Source organism: Crocodylus porosus, unplaced genomic scaffold (genome assembly GCF_001723895.1).
Source record: "Crocodylus porosus isolate Cpor-Errol unplaced genomic scaffold, CroPor_comp1, whole genome shotgun sequence".
Classification (NCBI taxonomy): domain Eukaryota; kingdom Metazoa; phylum Chordata; order Crocodylia; family Crocodylidae; genus Crocodylus; species Crocodylus porosus.
The window spans coordinates 62,511,422-62,536,504 of record NW_017728949.1 but is presented as its reverse complement, the minus strand read 5'-3'; the positions used below and the strand labels follow the sequence as shown (position 1 = coordinate 62,536,504).

At 44.7% G+C, this 25,083-nt stretch overlaps 1 protein-coding gene across 1 annotated transcript in view; it reads left to right on the top strand.

Annotated features, from left to right (window-relative positions):
• ESYT3 (extended synaptotagmin 3) overlaps positions 1–25,083 on the top strand; it is a 57,422-nt gene that overhangs the window by 27,600 nt on the left and 4,739 nt on the right. Inside the window, exons 9-21 of the mRNA XM_019553574.1 lie at positions 3,765–3,885; positions 5,796–5,969; positions 6,914–6,996; positions 7,392–7,440; positions 8,451–8,540; positions 10,698–10,760; positions 10,850–10,918; positions 13,576–13,644; positions 14,701–14,787; positions 16,265–16,414; positions 18,840–19,282; positions 20,389–20,487; positions 21,154–21,285. Of these exons, the coding sequence (XP_019409119.1) occupies positions 3,765–3,885; positions 5,796–5,969; positions 6,914–6,996; positions 7,392–7,440; positions 8,451–8,540; positions 10,698–10,760; positions 10,850–10,918; positions 13,576–13,644; positions 14,701–14,787; positions 16,265–16,414; positions 18,840–19,282; positions 20,389–20,487; positions 21,154–21,285 (1,629 nt within the window). The remainder of the gene's footprint in view (positions 1–3,764; positions 3,886–5,795; positions 5,970–6,913; positions 6,997–7,391; positions 7,441–8,450; positions 8,541–10,697; positions 10,761–10,849; positions 10,919–13,575; positions 13,645–14,700; positions 14,788–16,264; positions 16,415–18,839; positions 19,283–20,388; positions 20,488–21,153; positions 21,286–25,083) is intronic.

The following is a 25,083-nucleotide window of genomic DNA, read 5'->3' as shown; positions in this document are numbered from 1 at the left end:
GGGGGGACTGACCCCCACAGGCAAATCCCTGCTGGGGTCTGAGGCCAGGGAAAGGGGTTAAACACCCCTTCCCACACTCACACTTACTGCTGGCTCCGACTGTGGATTACAAATCCCAGAGGCACCTGAAGCCGGAAGAGGAAGTAATAAGCAACCCTGCTGGGTCCTGCTGTTGTGATTATGGACTGCAAATCCCAGCGACCTGAGGGGCAGCAGGAAGAAGAAGCAAATACACAACCCATGCTGGCTATGTGCCAAGAGAGCCATGCTTTAGTGCCCCTGAGCTTCCTTTTAAATGAATCTGATCTATTGGGAAGACTTAATAAATACAAAATACCTTCTAGTCACACAGTCTTTAGTCACTTTTAGCTGGACTTGGCATTCCACTAGAATTTAGTAGGGGTGCACCAATAGAGGTTTTCTTGGCCGATACCGATAGCAGATTATTCACCAGGCATATCGGCTGATACTGTCCCAGTAACTGATTTACAGGAGCACAGCCAGGCAGCGTGGAGAGAAGCACCCTGCAGGTAAGTCTGTGTAAGGAAAGGGGCATGGGGGGAGGTCAGATCAAGGGCCTCACAGTGAGGGAGGGAATGGGGCAGGGCCTGGGGCTAGGGGTGCTGCCCAGTCAGGGCAGTGAATGGGACCCTGGGGCGGACAGTGAGGTGGAGCCACGGGCAGCTCATCCAGAGATCAGCGTCCCAGTGCTTAAAAACAGTGGCGGGGCACTTGAACTAAAGCTTGTCAAATGAGCTTGAGTTCAAGCACTGCTGCCACCATTTTTAAGCACAGAGACACTTTTAGGAACAGACTGCCCACTGTAGGCTTGGGGTTCTCCGCTCTGCTGCCTTTGCCCCGAGAGCTGTGCTCTGGTTGCACGTCTTCTGCCTGCCTGGCAGCAGGAAGCACAACTTGCTGCTGCCAGATAGGCAGGGGATGTGGTGCAGCCAGCACATGGCTCCTGGGGCAAAGGCAGCAGGGCAGAGAGCCCCGAGGCCACAGCAAGCAGTCTGCCTCCGCCCCAAGCACAAATCCGGTGCGGGGCATGCCTCCCATGCCTCCCCCAGGAGTGCGTGCAGCAACAGGGAGCCACCCCCTCACCACCTCTCCTGTGCCCCCTGGCCAAGCCACCCACAACTTTTGTCCTGCTCCCCACCCCAGCCCTGTGGTCCCATTCGCTGCCCTGGCTGGGCAGTGTCCCCAGCCCTTGGTCTACTCCCTCCCTCACCATGGGGGCCTCGATCTGCCCCCCATGCTCCTTCCCCTCCACAGACTTACCACTGCCCTCCATGCTGCCCAGCTGCATTCCTGGCTACATGTATGCTGTGGCTGTGTGCATGCACGCAGCATCCAGGGGCCCCGGTCAGAAGGCATATTGTATTTATTGGTATGTTATTGGCTACACCAGCCAAAAAAACCTGATAGCTGATAATGTTGATTTTTCCTTTTATTGGTGCACTGGTAGAATTCACATGATGTAGTCTTTGTGCAACCTTTAATTGATCCAGATTTTGGTAAGGAAATCACAAGCCTTTTTTTTAAGAAAAGAATCTGGAGATTTTTCTTTTGCATTCGTACAAAAGCATTGCTTTTCCATAGTGTATTGTGAAAAAGCTGAATCTTTAAACTATGACCAGGTCACAGCATAGTTATATACTGAATGGCACTTCTATTGTTAGCATTGGGCAGAAGTTCCAGACATTTGTGTTTTTATTTTTTGCCTATAAAGGTATCCTGGCCCCTGCTTAGAGTCTTGCTAACACCTCTTGTACCTTGAAGGTACCATTGATAGATGAGCACTAACAGTGTCTGAGTATTTTTATGCTTCTGGCTCTGGGGGTAGGTCAGATACCAACTCCGTGGACTCTGTGACCACAGCAATGAGGTTAAAACTGAAAAATCCCAGAGTGCGCTAATGTATTTTTAAAAGATTCTGAGATTTAAGACCAGAAGGGACCATCAGTTCAAGTAGCCTAACCTTGTATGTATCACTGGCCACTACATTTCACCCAGTCACCTGTACTAAGCCTAATCATGCATGCTTACCTGAAAAACTTGTTCCAGAAAGGTATTGAGTCTAGATTTGAAGGTGTTGAAGGAGAATCCACCGCTTCCCTGTAGAAGTTTGTTCCAATGGCTAATCAACCCTCGCTGTTAAAAATTTGCACTCGGTTTCTAATTTGAATGTGCCTGGCTTCAGCTTTCTATTTATAATCAGGTTGCCTGGTTGTTCTTAAATCTGACTTTGGATAGGGCAGTGCTTGAGTTGCCAAGCACTGCCCTAAGATTATAGGTAAGGCAGACTGGGTGGAGGAGGGGAGGAAAAGCTCTCACTATCACGGCATGCGCAACACTCATGTTGTGCCTGTATAAAGGGCTTTATGACTGTTGATCCTATGACTTGTGAGCCTGGGGACCAAATTCTGTGGATATGTGTGCACAGAAACCACTACATAGTCCGTACTAAAATCACTCAGGACTATGTGCATGGGGCCAAGGGAAGAAATTACCCTTTGTGCTGATGTGAAGCTGGATCACCTGTTTCATTTTAGGTTCTAGTCCTCCAAATAAAATACCCCAAAGGATAAGTTTGTCATGGAGACATTGTGCCCATGGAGGTTCCCTGTTCATGCTCTGTCTTGCTTCGCTCTGTGGTGTATTTCTAAGGAAGTGCAGAAAACACCTAAGACTTAAACCTCTTATTCTGAAGCGTTCCTGCCTCCACTTCATTCAGCGCCCTACACTCTTGCATCTTCTTCACAATTCACAGGCTTCTAAAGCCAAATCCAACCAGAATTTGTAACTTCAAGACTCGTGCATATGTACTTGAGCGCCCATTTCTGCCGTGGCCTATGAAAATGTCCCCTCAGCATCAGTGGTGACACGTAGGGGGTGCACAGGGGTGCATATGCACCCTCTGAGAGTGCTGGTGCACACCCTGACTGGCTGTGCTCCCCAGTTAGGTGATGGAGGGCAGGCGGGAGTGCTGGTGTCCCCGCTGTGAGTACCGGCCAGGGAGTGGGAGTGCTGCGGCTGCTTCCCAGTTGGTGAGTTTTGTGGCGGAGGGACCCTCCCCCCCGGTCGCTGACTGGCTGCTGGGGGGGCACGTGCCCCCCCAACTAAGGTGGTACCAGTCACCCATGCTCAGCATCTTGGCCAGCTCTTCATTATGTGCAGATTTCAATTTTTTACACCTCATTCACGCAGTTACATGAGCAGGATCACAGCCTCTGAAATCTTGGTTCTGGAACACTCAATGGAGGAAAAGAAATCTACTTCAGGACGTGGGGAGGGGAATCTAGATTACACTGTTGGCAACTTTCTTTTGTTGCAAGTCAGTGGTGCTTAACTTTTAGTGCCACAGGCCAGCCAAATGATACAGGGTCAGTCCAGAGGCAGGATTGGACCCTGTGTGCTAGGATCAGGCCTATGCTTCCAGATCAGAGCCCTGCATCACCTCCCGTGGTCCCACACTGCAGGATTGGACCCTGCACTGCCTACTGCAGGCCTGGGTGTGTCCGGATCAGGTCCCTGGCCACCTCCATGCACCCATCTAGCATGCTGTCTGACCTCCGGGACTCCCCAAGGGTCCAGAAACTTGGCAGCAGGGTGCTCCTTCCACTCTCACTGCCCTGTCTTTGGAGCCGTGGGGACCCCTGTAGGCTGGATGGCATGGCTCCAGACTGGCCTGCAGGCTGGGGGTTGAACAGCCCTGTTTTAAGGGGAAATGGTAACTCATTTCTTTTAATGTTTCCTTTCAGTTTCATGTCTGAAACAATAATCCAGGACCTCATTGCAGCCCGCCTGGTGCTTCCAAACAGAATCACGGTTCCCCTGAACGATAACATCGATGTGTCCTGCCTGCAATTCCCTGTCCCATGTGTGAGTGTTCTCCATGACATATGGGACCAGAGTCAGTTTAACGTGGTGTTCCCTGCGGTGACGGGTAGTAGGCTGTGCGCATTAGTGTCTGACCCATGATTAGTGCCACCAATTAAATGAGTTGCTGGCTTCGGTCAGAACCGCAGTGAGTATTCTACCTAACAATGCTGCTTTGGGTATGATACTAGGCTCAGGAGTGCAGTAGTGTGACAGGTTGCCCCAGCTTTAAAGAAGACCTGCACAGAATCTATTTGTACCAAGCCAAATGCCCTGGAGATCTCTCCTGCATGCACATTTTGTTAGAACTAACCACATTTGAGCAAGAATGCAGCAGGGAAACCTAGGGGAATGCCAATAAAAGTAAAATAAAATACCAGGTGTTGGCCTTCTTTTAACTCCTACTGCTGTAGCGGGGCATGGGTATTAGATTTGACTCTTTTGAGTATTCTAGTGCATACATCTCAATATTGTATAGGTAGTTTTAATCTATGCCCCTCGCATGTTATATTGTTTTTGACAATTTTTGGCATAGTTAGATTTAGTCTTTTCATATAGGATCCCCATTATATGGCAGTATTCTTTGCTTATAAAAAGAGTTTCGAACTTTCTGGGTTTTGGATATCCTCTTTACATAGTCATGTCTTAAACAGAGACCTTGCCAAATGAAAGATTTAGATTAAGTTAGGAACATGATTACTCTTCAGTTTGTCCTTGATTTGGGCCTTAATCCAGAATTCTCAAAGCATTTGGGTTTAGTAATGCTTCTGAAAAAGCACGAATAGTAGTGAGGTTTGAGAATTGCAGAGATCTTTTCACAATGTAAGGTATTTTACCAAAAATCTTTCTGAAGTATCTTTTTGAACTTACAAACAGTAATTACATTAGATACAGAGTGAGGAATAACTCGGTGAATGACAGAAGGGTGGAAGTTCACCAGTGCTACTAAAAGAGGAAATACTGTATTGTTTTACTGGACTTAACAAAAAAGGTTATTTTCCATTGTCAAAATGTAAGCTCAAGCGAATGTAAATGGATTATTTTTGTCCTTGAGATAGGATTTTATTGCTGTAAACAGCCAATAGTTTTATCATTTCAGTCAGTGCCAGCTCTTAGAGCGGTAGTACCTTGATCCAGTTCCACTTTGGGATTGCTACCCCAGATGATATCTGTTCAGCATTAGAAACGCCGGCAGGGAAGCAAAATATCTTTGAGAAAGTCCAAGCGCGTGAAGCATGACACAAGGACAATTTAAAATAAGCTGAAGATGGCAACTTGATTGACTGCAAACATTTTCTTTCAAATGCAAGAACTCTTTGGAGTTTCCTAAATGATTGTACATTTTGGCCACTTTGGCAATTATTTATTACATGCTGTCGAGTCACATTTACCCTTTAAATGCAATGATAGCCCATGTCTGGCAACATTGCTGTTCTCCACCATAAATTTAATCACCAAATGCAAGTTGAATGACCCTCATTACATCAACTAATCGAAAGTATCCTGTCTAACCAATGGTGGGTGATCCTGCAGCTAAGGAATATTTACTCAGAGTTTGAGCCTTCTTAATTCCCCATGAAGTCCATGGGAATTGAAGAGCTCAGACCCTTAGTAATAGCATCAGGTGTGACTGTTTGTGTATAGTATTAATTGGAAGCATTTTCCTGCCCAGGTATAACCACTTGTGTCTCTGGATAAGGTGACTTTTTCCAAGTCAAGGATGGGAAGCATGTTTAATAGGTCACGTGTTCCAACTCAATCACAGAAAATGAACTACATCAAAATACCATTCAGACAAATCCTTCTGGTCATTGGAATCAATGTTAGAAATGGCTGGCTTCAGAGGCAGTGTGTTGTAATTATCAAGGGGGTTGTGATTTAATGGCTGATTAGCAATGCCTCATTTCATTCAGGGAGTGGTGAGAGTGCATCTGCTAGAAGCCGAAAACCTTGTCCAAAAAGACAGCTTCCTTGGTGCCATTAGAGGGAAGTCAGACCCTTATGCGATTCTTCGTGTTGGCGTGGTGCAGTTCCGGAGCAGGACCATTTCCCGAGACCTTAATCCCATCTGGAATGAAGTCTATGAGGTACTGAATTTAGTGGTCTTCTGAAGTAGATGAAGCTAAGGGTTATGCGTGCCTTTTTGATGCAGGCAAAATTGTCCTTGGCCCTTCCCTAGCCTAATCACTTTGGAGCAGGTAGACTGCTTGTTACTTTGTTAACAGATCACATGTTGAACCAAAGAAGCCCTTAATCAAATAAGCTCCAATTTACACAGTAAACTTTACTTTAGTCCCTGAATTGACATGCCAGTTCTCAAGCTGATCTGAGGAGTACACTGCCCATGGCTAATTAAAATCTTGCTTAATAGAATCAACCACTTCATTAGTGTAAGAATCTGCAACCATGCTCTGTGTGTACAAGCTTTTTTCCTGACAGTAGCATTAAGTCTGCATGCATGCGTGTATGCTTTTCCTGGATAACCAGGTTGCTATGCCAGAGCTGGCGACGACTTGGCATGTATTATCATGACATCCACATGGACTTTTTTACTTTACTTTGCTCCTACTGACTAGAATTGCCGGTTGTTAGAATCGAAAACATGCTACCTGATGGGATTCTAGCGAGTGTAGATTTGAGAGGAGACCCAAATTCAATTTTATATATAAACTGTGCTGCAAAAATAGTTGCCCCTTAATAGCTGATGGAAGGCTTGTTTTGTGTGTGTGTGTGCTGGCTGTTGGCTGGCTGGCTAGTGTTATGACCCTGACTAGCTGGAGACTCCTGGTCACATCTTTTAACTACAACTTAAGCTACCACCTCGCAAAGATTTCGTATTTCTGCTGAAACATATTTGCATCTAATGAATCGTCCTTATTAATGGAGCTGTTTTGGAATGCAGCTTGCCACTTGTCTGCATTTTCACAAGGCACTTGAGAAATGCTGCGTCCTTGTGATTGTTTCAAATGGAGCACTTGAATATGTTTATATATTTTTAATCTAAAACTAGTTTTCTTTGTCTTTTCTGCAGTTTGTTGTCCATGAATTGCCTGGTCAGGACTTAGAAGTAGACTTGTATGATGAAGATCCGGATAAAGATGACTTTCTGGGCAGGTGATCAACATAATTTGCTCCCCCTATATTCAGTAGGCTGTGATGTGTTGTGTGTTTCAATTGTCCAGTTTCCTGTAGAGTTACCGCTAAAGCCAGCTCAGAGCTGTTTGCTCAGTGAAATATGTAGAGTTTTTCTTTAAAATATAATTTCTTCCCCTAAAGTAGCATTTAGGATTAGAAGTAACGACTGGAGCCTTTCTCTTATGGATTTTCAGATCTATTGGGGTAAAGTCCTCACAGTTGGATGCTGTCCACTTTGTGAAATGAATTTGATGGTCTCAGTACCCTAACAAGGAGATATCCCAGTAACAAAAGTGTAGCGGAGTCCATCTCTTTGCCCACTCATCACAAATATGCTGTTCACTTAAACATGACTTTCACGTCTTGTCTTCCAGCCTACTTATCAACCTCGGGGACGTGATGAATGACAGACTTGTTGATGAGGTAAAAAAAACCAAACCCAACCCTCTTATTGCAGCTTGTTCAAGGCCAAGTGCTGTAAACATAATGATGCCATGAATCACTCTGGTCTTCTCTTTTCCGCTGATGTGCAGCTTGTTGGTTATTTTACTAATTTTTATTTTTACAAGCATGTATTCAGCTCTGGGTTTGCTCATAAAGAGGGTGCTACTGATTTTGCAATTGTGTGATTTTCACGGAAAATGCAAAATCAGGCAGACTCTGCAAAAAACAGTGGGCTTACTGCAAAAAGACCCCACAAAAAACAACTTACCAGCAAGGCAGGAAGCCACTTGGCCCAAAACCATGGCTGAATTACCCCAATTAAGCCTGGGGAAGCCATTAATCCATGCATTATTAAGCATGGATTAATGGCTTCCCCAGACTTAATCAAGGTAATTAAGCTGCAGTTTCGGGCCATCCGGCAATCTGCGGGAAGGGTGGGACTGCCAGAGCCTTTGGCCAATCAGAGGTGTGAAGGGTCCTGCTGTGCTGAGCCCACAAACGTGGCAGCCGGCCTGGGATCTGCCCACGAAATTGGCTAGCCGCCTCCTCAAGTTCAGTAGACACTTACTCATAAAGCTTGAAAAGCTGTGTCTTGGCCATGGTGTGCTTTTGCAGCTGTATTGCACAAACACCCGGGACACTGTACGTACGTGTGTCTAGATAAATCTTGTTAAAAGCATTTGGGTTTTGGAAGGAATCAATGCTATTGGAAGACTATGGAGCTAGCCCAGTATCCAGTGCTTGCTGTTAGTTCCAGATAACATTCGGTGTTCTCCTTATTAAGAACTTTTGCATGCTGTGTCGGTGTTTCAAGTTTCTTTCCGGATATTTTTATGCAGAGATTTTTCTGCTAGAATCTAACTCCATCTTAGGAGCTCAAAGTACAGTTTTAGTTGGCGGTCATGCATCATTCACAGAAGGATTGCGACATACACATATATGCTTCTACTACACGGTTTCAGATTATGCTTCTGTTCTCTTTAATTTAGTGGTTTCCCTTAAGTAAGACAGCAAGCGGACACCTGCACTTGAAGCTCGAGTGGCTTTCATTAGTGACTGACCAAGAAAAGCTGTGCAAGGTGAGTTTTATTTGTTTCTGGTGCTCTTAATTACTTGGCAAAAGAGCCTGTGAGACCGTGAGCCAAAAGTAAATACCTTGGATCTTATCATTGTTTGACAAGGCTTCCACGTGAACTTTCCCCAAGACTGAGCCTGCTTTGCATCCAAGTCACAATTATTCTTGAATAAGCCAAAGGAATTAAAATCTGGCAGTGTTTGACAGCTGCAATCTCTCTGAACACATAGCATAAATTGACCTCCTGTAGTGATACTAGGTTGAGGCCATGGCTGTAAATCGTGATACGCTTTCAGCAGGCGAGTTTGAATCACTCTCACCTTTTGTTACGTCATTTCCTTCTGCCACAATTCAGTAGAATGTGTTTCGGTGCTTTCACTGCAGTCAGGGGCAGGGCAGCGCGGTGTAATTCATATCTGGGCTTTCTGTTTTGTGAAATGGCAGGGGACTAATGCTGGTGTGTACAATTAAGAATATAGTTCAGTCCCACGCTCAACCAGGGGCTCCACAAAAGGATTCTAAGGTGATTGCTTGAACAACTACACTGTTGGTTAGTTAGAGTCACACATTGGAATAGAATTATTTTTAGAGGAAGTAGAGTCATTTTGAATTTGTGACTTCATGTCTGAGGTTCAAATAGTATTACAATTACAATGTAACTTTTTTTTAATTACAATGTAAGGTCTGGTACCCATCTTAAAAACTGCACCAGCTCTAATTGCATTAATTACATCTGATCATGTTCTCATCAATCTGTAGATTTTGTGCCCCGTGTATTTAAAGATGGAATCAGAAAGTTTGACAATGAGATTGCTCCTTGGACACTGTGAATTGCATATCAATAGATGTGCAATAGAGAACAGAGCCTCCCCCACCTGTGGGCCCTCAGGCCATGAAATGTCCTTGCAGTAATCCAAACCTCAAGACATCCTGGCAGTGAATGAGTGATACAAGACGCTCCAGTTGTACTTGGCTGCTGACATTCAGTTTCTCTTTAGTCCCTGGTTTCATCAGTTACCAGTTGTCTGACCAACTTGCTGTAGTATGTATTTGATGATGATACTTGTGTGCCTAAACCAGTGATTCTCAACTGGGGTGCCTTGAGGACCTGTAAGGGGTGTCACAGGATACCGCACTGTTAGCTCTGTTAGATGTGCATATGCAATTCACAACATGAACCCAGTGATTTCTAATAAGAATCTATAGTTAAAAAAAAAAAAAAATGCGTGACCTGTAGTGGTCTCTTTGGGTTCTTTGCAATAGAAAAAATGCTCTATTATTTTTCTGCTGTCAAAAAAGACTACAGAAAACTAAGAGCAGACATTTTTGAGGGGTGACATGAGTCTAAACAATTTGAGAACCACTGGCCCTGACTTACCATTCTCCACCAGCTTTTCATTCCTTGTAGAGCAGTTAAGGTATAGACTAGGGGTGGGCAAAATGTGGCCCGTGGGCCAGATGCGGCCTGCCAAACCAATCTATCTGGCCCGCGAGGCCCCTAAAAAATTTAGAAAATTAATATTTATATGCCCCTGGCTGCCCTCAATGGCTTGCCAAAACTCAGTAAGTGGCCCTCCGCCCAAAATAATTGCCCACCCCCAGTATAGGCGGATATTACTATTATATTGATATCAAAGGGTACTGATGCAAGCTCTTATGGTGCAACTGTTACATCTGCGTGATATAGTATTGATACAGGCATAGCAAAACCAGTTCAATTTTGACCCTGGGTTAACTTCTCGGTGATTGAAATTAGGGGTTGGCAACCTATGGGCTGTAGGTCAGATTTGGCCTGTGGATGAGGGGGCTTTGGCTGTCTGCTTTCTCCCCATGCTGCTGCAGGGGATGAGTGTCAGGTGCAAGCACTCACCCCTGACCCATGGTGGGTCCTTCCACCTGCAGCTGGAAAAGGTTGCCTACCCCTGATTTAAATCTCTGGTATTGTTAGGTCTGTGTGATCCCATAGCAGTTGCATCATAACAGCTGATGCACAGTCTTGAGTAACAGCTTCTTCTCCCAAATATGTATTTGTCCCTGCCTTAGTTTTAGGAACAGGTGGATAAGTTGTCTGTCATTGGCATGTCAGTACAAACCACATGCATTTCGGTTCTGCTGTGATCTAGTCCTCGATTAACGTGTTTGTTTTTACTGACCGTTACAGGATAAGAATGGTCTCGCCACAGCAATATTAATAGTGTATTTGGACAGTGCTTGCAACCTTCCAGTAAGTAGAGAAGTAATGAGCAGCCTATACTTTTAACTTCAGAAAAATAATCCCGGCGCTAACCATTGTAAAATGTTTTACTGATACAGAAAAACCAGTTTGAATATTCGAATTGTGAATATGGTGCAAAGAAGTTCAAAGGCAACAAGTACCTCAAGGTAAATGCAATGCATACTGTATTTTCCCAGTGCTTTCAACATCACATGCTGGGCTGCACAGTATTTTAACAGTTTGGGCTTCTTTCTGTGAAGGGGAAATATGTTGACTGTGATAGGATTGAGGTCCAAATAACTGTTGTTCTGAACCAGTCATCCTGGTACAACACTAGCATCTGCAGGGATGGATACAGCCTACTGGTTTTTCTGATTTTCATTTTGAAATTTATGCCAGGTCTGAGAAGGACAAAAATAAAATGCTCATTTTTTATTATTGTTTTTTTTTTTTTTAACCAAGAAAGAGAAGCCAGGCATCAGGCTAATTCTTGGCACTCATCTCCAGTGCTCAGTCCTTTCATGTCAGTCTTTCCAGCCTCTGTTGTTCTAAAATGGCAGCTGGCCAGCGGAGGGACATTATCCCCTTACTCGGACATCACTGCTGGCTTCCTGCTCAATTTAGGACCAAACTTAACCCGAGGAAGTTTCCATGCTATCCTGGCACACTTGCCTCATCTTGCTTTGCTCTAGCTGATTCCCTCTGCTCCTCAAGCACTGTGCAGCTCTCTCTTGCAATGCAGACGTTGCATCTGGAAAGCACTTGGCTTTCCTTGAACTCAGACAAACCATACTGCTATCAAACAGAGTGAACCTCCTCCTGCCTCCCCCTGTTGAGCAGTTAATCTTAGAAATGCTGAAGTGTGCAATTGGAATAAAGTTTTCTGCACTCCTATATGTGCTGGATTTGGTTCTACTTAATTTCACGCTTCTGCTTGTATATTCTTTTTGTTGTTGGGTACTGAAGGTTTACCTTCCTTTTTCCAGAGCTCTTTTTTTTTTAGCCTTCTGCTTTTTTTCCGCTCCCCAGGGAGCTTTGGTGTATGCTTCATTTCCTGTGCTATGACAGGTGGGCGGAGGGAGCATCACAAAGCTTTCCGACTCCATGACCATACGGCATCCTACAGTGGTCTCTTTGCATCGGGATTGGGCTCCAATGCAAGGAATACACTGTGTTTCCTAAGTAAAACCATTGTGGCCATTTTAGGTGGGGAGACAAAGACCCATGAGGTGGCCTGCTTTTTTATCTTAGTTGGAGGCTGCCATCATGGAGATTGTGAAGTTTGCTGGAGGCTCAGTGTTATCCCTCCTGGGAAGAAACTATCCTTCACTGAGCAGATATATGTTCCCATGCCATAGATGCCTGCAGGAAATGCTACCGTCATTCTGGGGAAATCGCATCTGTGAAGTCTGAGATTTATTGAGTCTTGGGCAGCTTTCTGAGTGTTGGAGAATCTCTGCTTTGAGATGAGGCACCTCTTCCCCTGTTTTTCCCTCGTGTGCCTTCTTTCTTAACCTCCCCTCCCAATCAATAGTGTCATTTATGTACACCTATCATTAGGGACCACTGGAATTTGCACCAGAAGTGCACTGTGCAGTGGCTCCTTTAATCTTGAAGTGCCTCCCCCGCCTCCCTTGCTGATTGACGGACAGGCCCCACCACTCATTGCTTTCTCCTCCTGGCCGTCAGGAGAAAGCAGCAGGGCTGATGGGACTCCTCTGCCAATCAGCAGCGAGGGGTGGAGGAGAGGGAGGGGCTTGCAGGGGAAACTACAAGATTAAAGGAGCCACTGTGCAGTGCACTTCCGGTGCAAATTCCAGTGGTCCCTATCTATACTGCACAACGCTATCTTAATTATGAACCCTCAAGGGCAGAAGATCAAAGAACCAGCATGTTAGCTGGAACTTCTTTGGTTCACTGAAGTTCAGAAAAAAGATGTGAGGATTCAAAATGAAAAGTTACTTAAGAATGGCATAGAAGATACCTTACATGTATGTTCCCACTAGCACATGGCTTGGCTGCTGTTTTGTTACCATAACGTTTCTTTACTCCATATATCCCACCTTCCTGAGCTCCTGATGAAATGGGATACTATGATTTGGGCCTTTCCTTGTGTTCTGTAAGAACTAGGATTATTTTGTCTGGAGGAGAGAAGATTCGGGGGTGGGGTGGGATTTGATAAAAGCTTTTAACTACCTGCAGGGCAATTGCAAAAAGACTAGAGATTAGAATCTGTGGGTCATGGGGACAGGACGAGGAGCAATGGTCTCAAGCTGCAGGAGAGGGCATTAAGGTTGGAGATTAGGAAGAACTTTCTGACTATGAGGATGATCAAGCGCTGGAACAGGCTACCTAGAGAAGATGTAGACTCTTGATTGCTGGAGGTTTTTAAGAGCAGATTGGACAGACACTTGACTGCAATGGTTTAGTGGGTGATGATCCTGCCTTGAGCTGGGATGATGGGATGACTTCACAAAGTCCCTTCCAGCCTTGCTTTCCTGTGATCCTGTCATTACCTAGAGGTGTCTTAAAGGGGTGGCCTTGCTACTAACCAAAAACAGAGTGCTTCATTTGATTTTAAGTATTTAGGGTGAGGTTTTCAAAACCACCTACAGATCTGGAATTCACCCTCCGAATTGCCTCCTTCCCATTGACTCCGAGAATTTAGCTTTTTAGGCTTAGATTTGGACAAGTAAAAATAAAGCGAACGTCAGTTCACCAGTTAAATGTTGCAAATAAGCAAATGTGGGGGTGGGTTTGTACTGCTGGTTGCATATTGCCAAGAGCTGACTTTTTCTTCTTTTTGTTGAATGATTGGAAATAGCAGAAAATGGAACGAGAGCCTTCATCTTATACTCAGCTCACTGTGGGAAACAAGACTCAGAAAAGCAAGGTGAGGCCATTTCACCCTTTTGTTTTGTCTTAAAAATGTAATTTTTAGGTGAGGCGCTTCTAAAAATTCAGCAAACAAGTGTCTGATATTAATATGTTGGAGATGCTTCCAAATGCAGCGCTGTGGTTTATGGATCAAGTGGAAGAAGAGTGTCCCTTTGAAGATGATTTTAGTTTCCCAATAAATTTAAGCCTGATTTATTGTAGCCGTTATTTTCTTTTATTTTGCCTCCCCCTCCCTTGGGTCATCACTTGTATAATAGCACCTTTATACCTCAGGATTAATATGTGACATGAGCCAGCAAAGAATTTGTTCTCCGATCACAATATGGTGAAGAGCCAGCAAACCCCCCAACTCGCTCACTATTCCACTCCCATCAGTCTGGTATCTTCCCTTATTCATCAAAATATTTTCCTCCCCCTTACATCTGAAACCAATTCATACAAAAACTAATCTTTTTCTTCACAATAAAAATCCCACTGTCACTCCGTGTCTCCCTTCTCTTCCCATCAAACATAAAAAAGTCTGCCTGAAGTACAGTCCAATCTACTTCCTGCCCCATAGGCATTTTTCTTTTTTATCAATTCATTTCTTGCTTCGAGACAAATCAGACCAAACGCTGAGTCCCTAACTTTGTTCACATAAGAGCAGCCTGCCTGCTCTTCCCCCGCATTATTTTGCACACTTTCCTCCACCCCCCGTTATACTGGAATCCCTGAGCTGTTCTTGGTGGAAAGGCCATTGAGAAACACTGCACTTATTCTTGGTTTTGAAAGGCATGTAGGAATGCTGCTCGGCCGCAAGTGCAGGATGCTGCAGCTCGTGGAAAGCTGTAACCTGCCTGACCTGTCTTAGCATTAACCTGCATAGCATAACTTGTTTGTGCTGCACCTGGCAGAGACGTTGGCTTTTGTGCAAGTGTCTGACCTGGGCCTGCTTGTAAGAAGGCCTGCAGCATGTGTGATCCTGCTGCCTGTGCCTGTGTCGGTGTCTGTGTAGAACCTGAAGCTCTGAAGAGCTAAAATGCCACAATCCTCTTCTCTTCTCTTCCTACAGACCTGCAGTTTCCGCAAGGATCCTGTCTGGCGCCAGGCTTTCACGTTCTTCATTCACAGTGCCCACTCCCAGTCCCTGCACGTGGAGGTGAGAGAGGGTTCCTTGCCTCTTCCTGGTCTGGATTTACACAGTTTTATGCAGAGGAAGAACAAGGCAACCAGGTGCCTGGGACAGCTGCAACACGTGGAAGCAGCAGCGACTCCCAGCAGCAGCAACTCCCAGCAATGCAGTAGTGTGGTTACAGCACCAGCTCCTATTTTTTTTCCTGCTCCCTTAAATTGGTGACCACGGCTGCTACCCCAGTTGCCCCACTTGAGTTATGATTTCAGGCACCAATTTACAGGTGCAAATCTGTTTCAAGGCAAAATTACTTCAGTATGAGCATGGAGAGTGCAGGGGGGCCAAAGGGGTTGAGTTGAGCTGGTGCTGGTGAACTGGTAGTGGAAGTGACTGTCACCAGTTGGTGGACCTTGTGCCTCCATACTAGGTGTGCTGGAACCACTCTCAGGGACTTCCCAGCACTTGGCACCTTGTTTTTGTGAAGTGTGGTATGGGTCTGGCACAGAAATCCCTGGCAAGTTGACTGCTGCTATTAAAAATTTGGATCTTCTGCCCTTATCACCCAGTTTCAGTTTCTGACCTTCTCCTCTCCTAACCCATGCTCTCAGAACCCATCCATTCATCCTCCCTCTCCCTCTCCACCATGTCCAGCTTCCTCATGATACCTTACACACTGCTCATATACATAATAGACATCCAGGCCTGTTTAGTTGCTGCCCACTGCACAGTAAAATGAACACGGTCATATGCGAATAGAAGGGATCTCTGGCAGTGACCAGGGCAATACCTAAGCATTTTGCTATGAACATGTTATGTTTTGCAGGCCCTTGGGTCAGATGATTCTTCTGATTCAGAGCAGATCCCTTTGTCTTCTAGTAAATTATCAATAAAGGAAAACTTGTGTTCAGGCACCGAAGTGGGCATTTACATTCCTCTAATGCCCTGTTGGGCTGGGGTGTGCTGATGCTCCAAAATCACTTTGGATTTTTTTTCAGAGCTACAAAGGCAATTTGGGCTGCTTGAGCAGGTTGCTATTAGATGTATAAACATTACCTCTTCCAGAGCAGAGTGGATGCCATCCCAGGTCTGTCCCTTAGGAGGAAGGAGCTCGACCCAGAGCAAGCAAGCAAGGACTCTTTCCAGTGGCACAGAGAGACGCAGGCATTCCTCTGTGCAACTCCTCTGGCTTAATAACTGGACTGCAGTCTTGTGGCTCTTTGCCTGTGGAGATGGGTGCTGAGATTCATGTCCTGAATATCCCCTGAAGAAATGTCTGTGCCTTTGCTGTTGCAAAGGGTCCCCTCTCACTCAGGTTGGGGTGGGATTAGCCCCTACATGCATCATCTGAATAGTCTTACATGCAATAGCAGGTTCTGTAGAAGACAAGCTCCCTCTCTTCACATCTTGGTCACTGTGCAGCAGAGTCTAACTCCTGGCTTTGCTGTGTGCCAGTGTGCTGCTTGCTGGCCTAGCTTGCCTGCTAACCAAAACCTCCTACCTCCAGATAAAAGATGATGATCGGGAAAATGCACTGGGAACCCTTGTTGTGTCAATGTCGCAAGTGCTGAAGGAGCCTGAGATGACTCTTGATCAGAGATTTCAGCTGGATCACTCTGGCCCAGACAGCTTTATTAAGATGAAACTAGTCCTGCGGGTGAGTTGTCCTCTCTCGTATTTCCCCTGCTTTCCCTGCATGTCACTGAAGGAAACTAGTCAAGCCTTACGCCAATGCCAGCATAGATCACTGATTTAAAAATACTTCAGCCTGACCAACAAGGCAGTATCGCTGCCAAGAGTTGCAACTTTGATGTGCAGCTCCATGGAAACTGAATCTGTCCTGTAAGGTAATAGCAAACCAAACAGATTGGGTTTCCTAGCCACAGGCAAATTCAGGAACTGCTGTAGAGAAGACAGAACTTGCATGCCATGAATTCTTGCCCTGCCCCCTGAATAAATTGTTGCTGGCCATTTTTCAAATGTTCCGAGTCCACTGACATGAATTATCATTTACCTGGAAGGCTGGGGTGTAAAATGATGATGTGATCAGTGCTCCAGAACCACGACTGAAGCTCTGTGTCAAGCTGGCTTCTCCTCTTTGCCCCTTGCATTCCCAAAATAAACCAGTTCTCCTGAAATATGATGGTTGCCTTTCATCCTTGTTTAGTGTTTGAGGTTTTTCCTGGGAAGTTTTTTAAAAGTCAGGAGTCCTAAAGCTGCAGACCAGTATCCTTAAAAGTGAAGCAAATTAACAAGAAAAGCCCTAAAGTTAGGGCCTTAAAACACACGCTTAAAACCTAAACAAATGATCAATGGCACCAATAAAATTAGGGAAAATTTTAATCACTTATGAAGGCCTGGATTTACATGTGGGAGTTTAAGCACCAAATGCACTCCTCCGCCGCCACCCCAACTGTAGCCATGGCAATTTTTAAATACTTTGGGTGTGTCTGCATGTCACCCTATGGTGATGTAGCAACGCGCTACATCACCATACAGTGCACTACGGTGATGTAGTAATCGCGAAGGGTCTACATGCGATTACCAGCTATGTCACCGTAGTGGCACAGTCCCCCAGTACAGTGCACTGCTATAATGATGTAGCAGCAAAATCTAACTGCGCTGTGCAGTAACCACCCATAGTGCACCATGCTGTAGTACTTCCAAAAGGAAGTATCAAAGCATGGTGCTGTGGCAATATCACCATATTGCAATGTGTAGATGCACCCTTTGTAGCTTTGGCTGACATATTAGTATTACTGAAGCAACCACAGATGAGCTGGATCTGTATAAAGACATATAACAAGAGATCAGTCCCTGTCCCAGAGTCCTGATTAGATAGGCAAAGGGTAGGAAACAAGAAGCATACCCCTGTTTACAGATGGTGAATGGTATCAGAAGATGATTTACTTCCTTGCATGCACTCAGGGGTCTGTAGTAAGAGCTGGAAACTGAAATCCGATTTCCTGAGTTCCAGTTCAGAGCCTTCACTACAAACCCATTTAGGTGACGCCAAACTGTGGGGAGTAGAAGATACGCTGGAGGGTAAGGCTAGGATTCAGGGTGACCTAGATAAATTAGAGGGTTGAGCCAAAAGAAATTTTATGAGGTTCAATAAGAACAAGTGCAAAGTCCTGCACAGAACAATCCCCTGCACTGGGTCAGGCTGGGGGTGACTGTCTGGGCACCAGCTCTGCAGGAAAAGACCTGGGGGTTACAGTGGAGAATAAACTGAGTATGAGCCGACAGTGTGCCCTTGTTGCCAAGAAGGCTAATGGCATCCTGGGCTACATTGGTAGATGTGTTGCCAGTAGGTCAAAGGAATCAATTATTCCCCTCTATTCAGCACTGGTGAGGCCACATCTGGAGTCTGGAGTCCAGTTTTGGGCGCCCCACTACAGAAAGAGTGTGGACAAATTGGAGAGTCCAGCAGAGGGCAATGAAAATGGTTTGGGGGATGGGAGACATGACTTATGAGGAAAGACCAAGGGAGCTGGTATTATTTAGTCTGGAGAAGAGAAGACTGAAAGGGGATTTAATAGCAATCTTCGACTCCCTGAAGGGGGGTTGCAAAGAGGATGGAGCAGGACTGTTCTCAGTGGTGACAGATGACAGAACAAGGAGCAATGGGCTCAAGTTGCAGCAAGGGAAGTTTAGGCTGGATATTAGGAAGAATTTTCTCACTAGGAGGGTAGTAAAACACTGGAACAGGTTACCCAGAGAGATGGTGAAAACTCCATCCTTGGAGGTTTTCAAGACCTGGGTAGACAAAGCTTTGGCTGGGATGATCTAGTTGGGGCTGGTCCTGCTTTGAGCAGGGGATTGGACTAGATGACCTCCTGAGGTCCCTTCCAACCCTCATTTTCTATGATTCGGTGATTCCTTTATAAGAATAAAGAAGTAGAAATAAGAGGGGAATCTTTAGGTCACTGAAAGAGTTTATAGTGAGATATAAATGGTGAGGCCCTTGCTCTGATTTCCATGCTCCTCTCTGAAGTCAGTGATAACCATCCCAAAGGATTACGTGCTGTAATGTTGGCATTTAGCACCCACACTTGATTTCTGCACCTCCTGGTTCTTAGGTCTTGAACATCGAGGAGCCTGACCCACTAAGTGTCTCTTCTGGTGTAAATGCCTTAAAGCAACTTCCTGTACCTGTTGCAGAGAAGGGTGGAAGCCAAGCCAAATATTTCCCTCCACCAAAAACAGAAGCCTCCAAAATACCCCAGGTGACCAAAAATTCTGCAGTGCCTGAAGCTGAACCAGCAAGGAAGGAGAGCAATGCAGACCTTACTGCACATGAGCACTTGGCAGGCCCAGTGAAGGACACTGCCGCTGACTGTATTGAGCCAGCAGGTGCACAAAATCCGGAACCCCAACCACCAGCGACCCTACACACAAGGATACTGCCAGCACCCTCGATGCCAGCTCTGCAGGAACTCGGGCTGGCCCCCAGTATCGGTTCACTGGGTTCTCTTCCTTCTTCCTGCTTTGATTTAAGTCGCACCAATCCAGACCTGCGCAAGTATGTATCTTAAGTCTAAATTTTACTAGATGCATATTGTTTTTGTAGACTGCGTACGGAGCAGGGAGTGCAGACCCCAGACTCCTAAGGGATTTAGCAGAGAACTTGCATAAATGTTTTAGTCCACCAGCGGTCAAGGAGTAAGGTAAATCTTTCTAAGGCCTGAAGATGCTTTTCTGGAAGTTAACTTAATCAGTTCTTCCTTCAACATGGGTCTTCGTGTTCTACAGAAGTCTGTAGACACCTGTGCATTCGTGCAGTGTGACTTTGGAGAATTAATTCCCTTTTGTGATACTTTAACCATTTGAATGTAAAGAAGAAAGGTTCTTTTCAGTCAAATAAATATCAAACCAGTTCCAGCTGTTCAGTCTAGCCTTTGACAGTTTTTCTGTGTAATGCACATTGAAACAAGAATATTTTCTAAGTGTTCCTGCTATAGGATAATACCTGGGTCTTGGGAACTGTGTAGAAACGTAAGAAAGTACAGCTGGTAGGGACCTCACAAGGTCATCTGCCGTGCTTACGGCAGGAGCTTCCCTGACTAAACCATCCCACTCAAGTGTCTGTCTAACCTGTTCTTGAAAACTTTCAAGGATGAAGTTTTCACAAGTTCTTGAGGTAGCCTGTTCCAATTGTAATAATATTCTAAGGGATGCACCAAAATCTTCTGTTGGGTAGCAAGTTAGCTTACAGGAGGGAGACAACATTATGCCATACTTAGAGTACGTGGACAAGAAGTGGGCATCCAAGTGCTTTATGGAGACACGTTATTATAATCATGCCTGTGCTGTGTTCATTACAAGAGCAGGTGCTGGTACAAGAAGCATTCTGACCATTTCTGGTGTTATCCTGTCGAGGGCTAATGGGAGCAAAACGTGGGAAACCTCAAGCAGCATCGTTTTATGCTCTGAAACTTGGGTTCATGTTTCTCAAGGGGATGGGCTGTGAGACTTGGTGCATGGCTAGCTTCCCCCCCGCCTTATTGTCACTTTTTCAATTGAAAATGCATTGTCAACTGGTAGCTCTCCTAATATGCACCCCTCTGCATATACCTTTTGTTGCATGCATCCTGTTGCATTTTAAAAGATGCTGACTGTGTCTTACAGTGGAACAAACCAAGTGGATATGTCTTTGGGAGAGATTCATGTTACTGTGAGATATGCTTCTTTGCGGCAGAGTCTCGTTGTGATGATAAATGGTTGCAGGTAACTTTTTTTTTGTATCTGCCTATTATCTAAATGGAGATATGTTTTCCTTATATGTGTGAATACTTCACTGTAACTTTTATTAAATGTACATAACACATACAGGCTATATAGCATAGCACAGCAAATATTGCCAAGGGATGGTAACATTTGCTGACTCTTAACTATTCAGTTTTACTGGACTCGGGAACACGGGAACTGCTATATCTGATCCATTTGATGTTCCATTTATTTCATTATCCTGTGATAGGAATAAATACGCAGAGTTTAGCATGGTCTACAACATTGCATCCCACCACCCAGACTCTTTCTTCCCTGACTTCTTTGGGTGGCTCCTGCCTTGGCTATCCTAAAATTAAGAAGTCTAGGTTTTGAAAAATAGATGCCTAAAAATTAGCTGTTTTATCTCTGTAGTTAAAAGTCTGGAAGTAGCCTCATTTCTCAAAAGTTTCAAGCATCCAGCAGCCACCTGCTTCAAATTTTAATTAACTTCAAGTTGTATATAATTCAGTTTGAAAGACCTGAGATCTTTCTTATCTTGGGAGTTCGGATGGAAGCTAATTGTTTGTCCCTGAATCTGTGAAAATTTGGCTTGACTATAATGTCTAGTTCAGAGCTTGTGGATCACGTGGTATCAATATAGACTATTTATTTTTCTTTCAACAGGAACTTGATACAATGTTCTACCCGGGGAATAGACCCCTATGTTCGCATCTACCTGCTTCCAGATAAAAGATGGACAGGCAGAAAGAAGACAACTGTTAAGAAAAAAACATTGAACCCCCAGTACGATGAGAAGTAAGTACAACATAATTGTACAATTGTTGTTGGAATATATTAGGAAGAGATGGGCGGTGATACTGAGAAGGATTAAACTGATCGTCATTTTACTACCTTTAGCATGAACTCTGCCTAATGAAATGGGCCAGAGAGTTGCATATGTACTTTATGCCTAAAGGACTGTATCGTGCAAAACCTTGCAGGTCTTCTAGAAAAACAGCTCTTAATGGCTGGAACTGACCAAAGTGTAAGGTTGGTTCCTGGCCATGCATGCAATTCCCTTCCTCTTGTTCTTGACTCCTCTCTCTCCTGTCTGTCCAATTTCTAGTAGAAGCTGAAGGTTTCTTGTTTGCCTCTTCGCATGCAGGCATGTTTTTGTCCTCCCAGTCTCCTGGCATGTGAGTCTTCTACCAGGCGGTGGTCTCTTTCCTCTTGTACACCAGATCAACTTACCGCTCATTAATCAAACCCTTTTTCTGATGCCTGGGGCTGTCTCTAGCACCTTCCCACAATCCAAAGACAGTACTATAAAAAGATCCTCCTTTTGAGAGTGGTCCATTACCATATTTTTCAGGTTCAGGATCATTGGACAGGAAGGGACCTTAACAGGCCCTTGTAAAGGGTCACACAATGGTGCTGAAAAATAGAGGAGCAAAATCCTAGAATCATGGCAAAGTAGGGCTGGAGCAGACCTTGTGATGCCATCTAGTTCAGTCTCCTCACAGCAGGATCATCCAGGACTAAAGTATCCCAGTCAAGTGTCTGTCTAATCTGGTTTTAAAAGCTTCCAGGGATGGAGATTTCACAATCTCCATAAGTAGCCTGCTTGAACAATTAACTACCCTTATAGTATGAAAGTCTTTCCTAATATCAACCTAAATTTCCATTGCTGCAAATTAAAACGCTTATTGTACTGTCCCGTGGCCACAAAAAAATAGTCTATTGCCATCATCCCTATAACCTATCCTTTGTGTATTTGAAGACTTATTAAATCCCCCTCTATTTTGTCTTTTCTGGACTAAAGAATCCCCATTCTTTTAGCCTTTCCTTGTCTCCCCTGTTTCCTACACTTGTAATCGTGTTCATTGCTCTCCAGTGGATCCTTTCCAACTTGTGTATATCTTTACTGAGCTGAAGTGCCCAGCACTGGATGCAGTACTCCAGGTGAGGCCTAATCGTTTCTCTTGGCTTGCAAATGACCCTTTTATGCTTCTGTTAATATAACCAACTATGCTATTTTTTCTGACTCGTTTTGCCATCCACTATAACCTCTACCTCCAGCCCCAAGGCCCTTTTCTACAGTAATGCAGCTGATCCTACTGTTCCCCATTTTGTATTTGAGCATGTGACTCTTCTCTCAAGTGCAGGACTTTTGCATTTGCCCTTGTTAAATTTCATTTATTCTGGACTATCTTTCCAGTTCATCAAGGTTTATTCCTGAATCATAATCCCACCCTCCAAAGTGTCTGCAACCCCACACAGTTTAGTGTCCTCTGCAGACCTGCAGCCTGTGTACTCAGTCCAAATCCTCCATTAATGAAGATCTTAAAACAGTACTGGATCCAGGACAGACTCCTCAGGAACCTGACCTGATACCTCTATCTCTAACTAATCACTGAACCATTGATGACTGCTCGTTGTGCTCAGTGATCCAACCAGTTATAAATCCACCCTTATAGTACTGTCATCCAGACTATTTTCTTAGCTTACTAATATCATGGAAGAGTATGTTAAAATCCTTGCTGAAGTACAGTTGAAGTGTATCATATCCACTGCTCCCCTGCACTATCCACAAAACCTGCCACTTCGTCAGAGAAGAAAATCCAGTCAGTCAAGCATGATTTGCCCTTGACACATCCACTTTAGCAGTTCCTGACCTTGTTATGCTATAGGTTTCCTGGATGATGTGTTCTTTAAACTTTCTAGGTGTTGAGGTTTGACTGATTTAACCCCTTCCCCCCAAGATCCTGCTTCCCACCACCCTTTTTTTTTTTTAATTGAAACTATTTGCTCTTTCTCAGTTAATTTGGGACCTCATCAGACCACCACGAGTTCTCAAAGATAATAGCCGGTGGTCATGCACATACCACAGGCAATTCCTTGAGTATTCTAGGATTGGTCTTGTCTGGCCCAGCTTTTCTAAATAATTTATGAGCTGCTCTTTCCCTACTCTACCCTGATTCACCTTTTTCTATAGTCTTCCTGCCAACTGTCTCTGCTAGTGGATCTTTTTCATGGAGACTGAAGTAAAGGAGGCATTAAATACTTAAACCTTCTCTGCATCATCCATGATTAGATTGCCAGCTGCTTTTAGGAAGAGACCTACACATTCCCTGGCTGCCACTTTACTTGCAACGTACTTGTGGAATGCTTTTTTTGTTGTTCTTGCCTCATGTCCCTTGTTAGTTATATCTCAATTTGTGCCTTGACCTTCCTAACTTTTTCCCTGCATGCCCCTGCTATACTCCTTTCGTTTTTCTTCCTAATAACATGACCAAGTTCCCACTTTTTTGTAAGATTCCTTTCTTAGTTTCAGTTCATTAAAGAGTTTAGCCAGGCTGATCTCTTGCTGTACTTCCTGTTCTTCCTTCACATCAAAATAGCCTGCTGTATGCCGTAATATGGTCCCTTCTAATGTACAAGCCACGCTCTTGGACACCTTTCCCCCTTAGATTACCTTTCATAAGGCCCTGCCCATCAGTGATTTAAAAGCAGTGACTCAAGGCAACTACTTTCAAAATCTAGCCCTAGAAGTGACAAATGACCTTGGGTCAAGCCTCAACTTTTCTACTGCCCAGCGTGACAACTGAAAGGTGCTTGGCACTTCCTGAAAAAGGTGGTCCCTTTTTAAGGCACTCAGAACCAGTCACTACTGAAACATTTTACCCTTGGTGTTTACTGTTTATGAAGTTGGGGACTTACCTCTTCCTACCCCAACATCAGCTAGTTTCCATAAACACCTTGCTAACACCACTGCTGTTAGACACAGTTTCTCCCATCCTTTCCTGGAATCTATTCTCTCCTGTAATGAGTTAAATACTGCTTTGCTTGTTATTTCTAAACCACCCTGCATTGCATTACAACCCTGACTTATGAGAACATTTTTGAGCGATATCAAAACTAACTCCTCCCAACTTGTAGAATAGAAAGAGATGTCCGTAAGTGACAGTTCATCCCAGACACAAGTCTTTCTTTATTGCCTGTGGTAAAAACAATCTTCTTATCCCCACAAGATATGTTCTCCCAGTGACTTGAGACCTGTTAGCCTTAGCAAGTGCTGACAATAGAAATGTTCTCCCTTGTCACTGGAGAATCCAGCCCATTCTTGTCTATGGAAGTGTGATGAGTCTTCTCACCTAGTGTAAACTGCTCTGTTCATAAGGGTAGCCAGGATTTGCTTTGAAGCGTGCATAGTCAAGTTCTCAAGCTATGGGCACAATTCACTGTGTAGTGGAAAGATTATCATAGTTTCATAGTTGGTAGAGTCAGAAGGGACCTGAGCAGATCATCAAGTCCGACCCCCTGCCATGGGTAGGAAAGAGTACTGGGGTCAAACGACCCCGGCAAGGTGATTGTCTAGCCTCCTTTTGAAGACCCCCAGGGTAGGAGCCAGCACCACTTCTCTTGGAAGCTGGCTCCAGATCCTAGCCGCCCTGACAGTAAAGTAGTGCCTCCTGGTATCTAGCCTGAATCTACTCTTGGTCAATTTATGGTGTCATTGTTCCTCGTTACTCCCGGTAGTGCTCGGGGGAACAGGGACTCCCCCAGTGCCTGCTGGTCCCCCTTGGCCAGTTTGTAGACGGCCATCAGATCCCC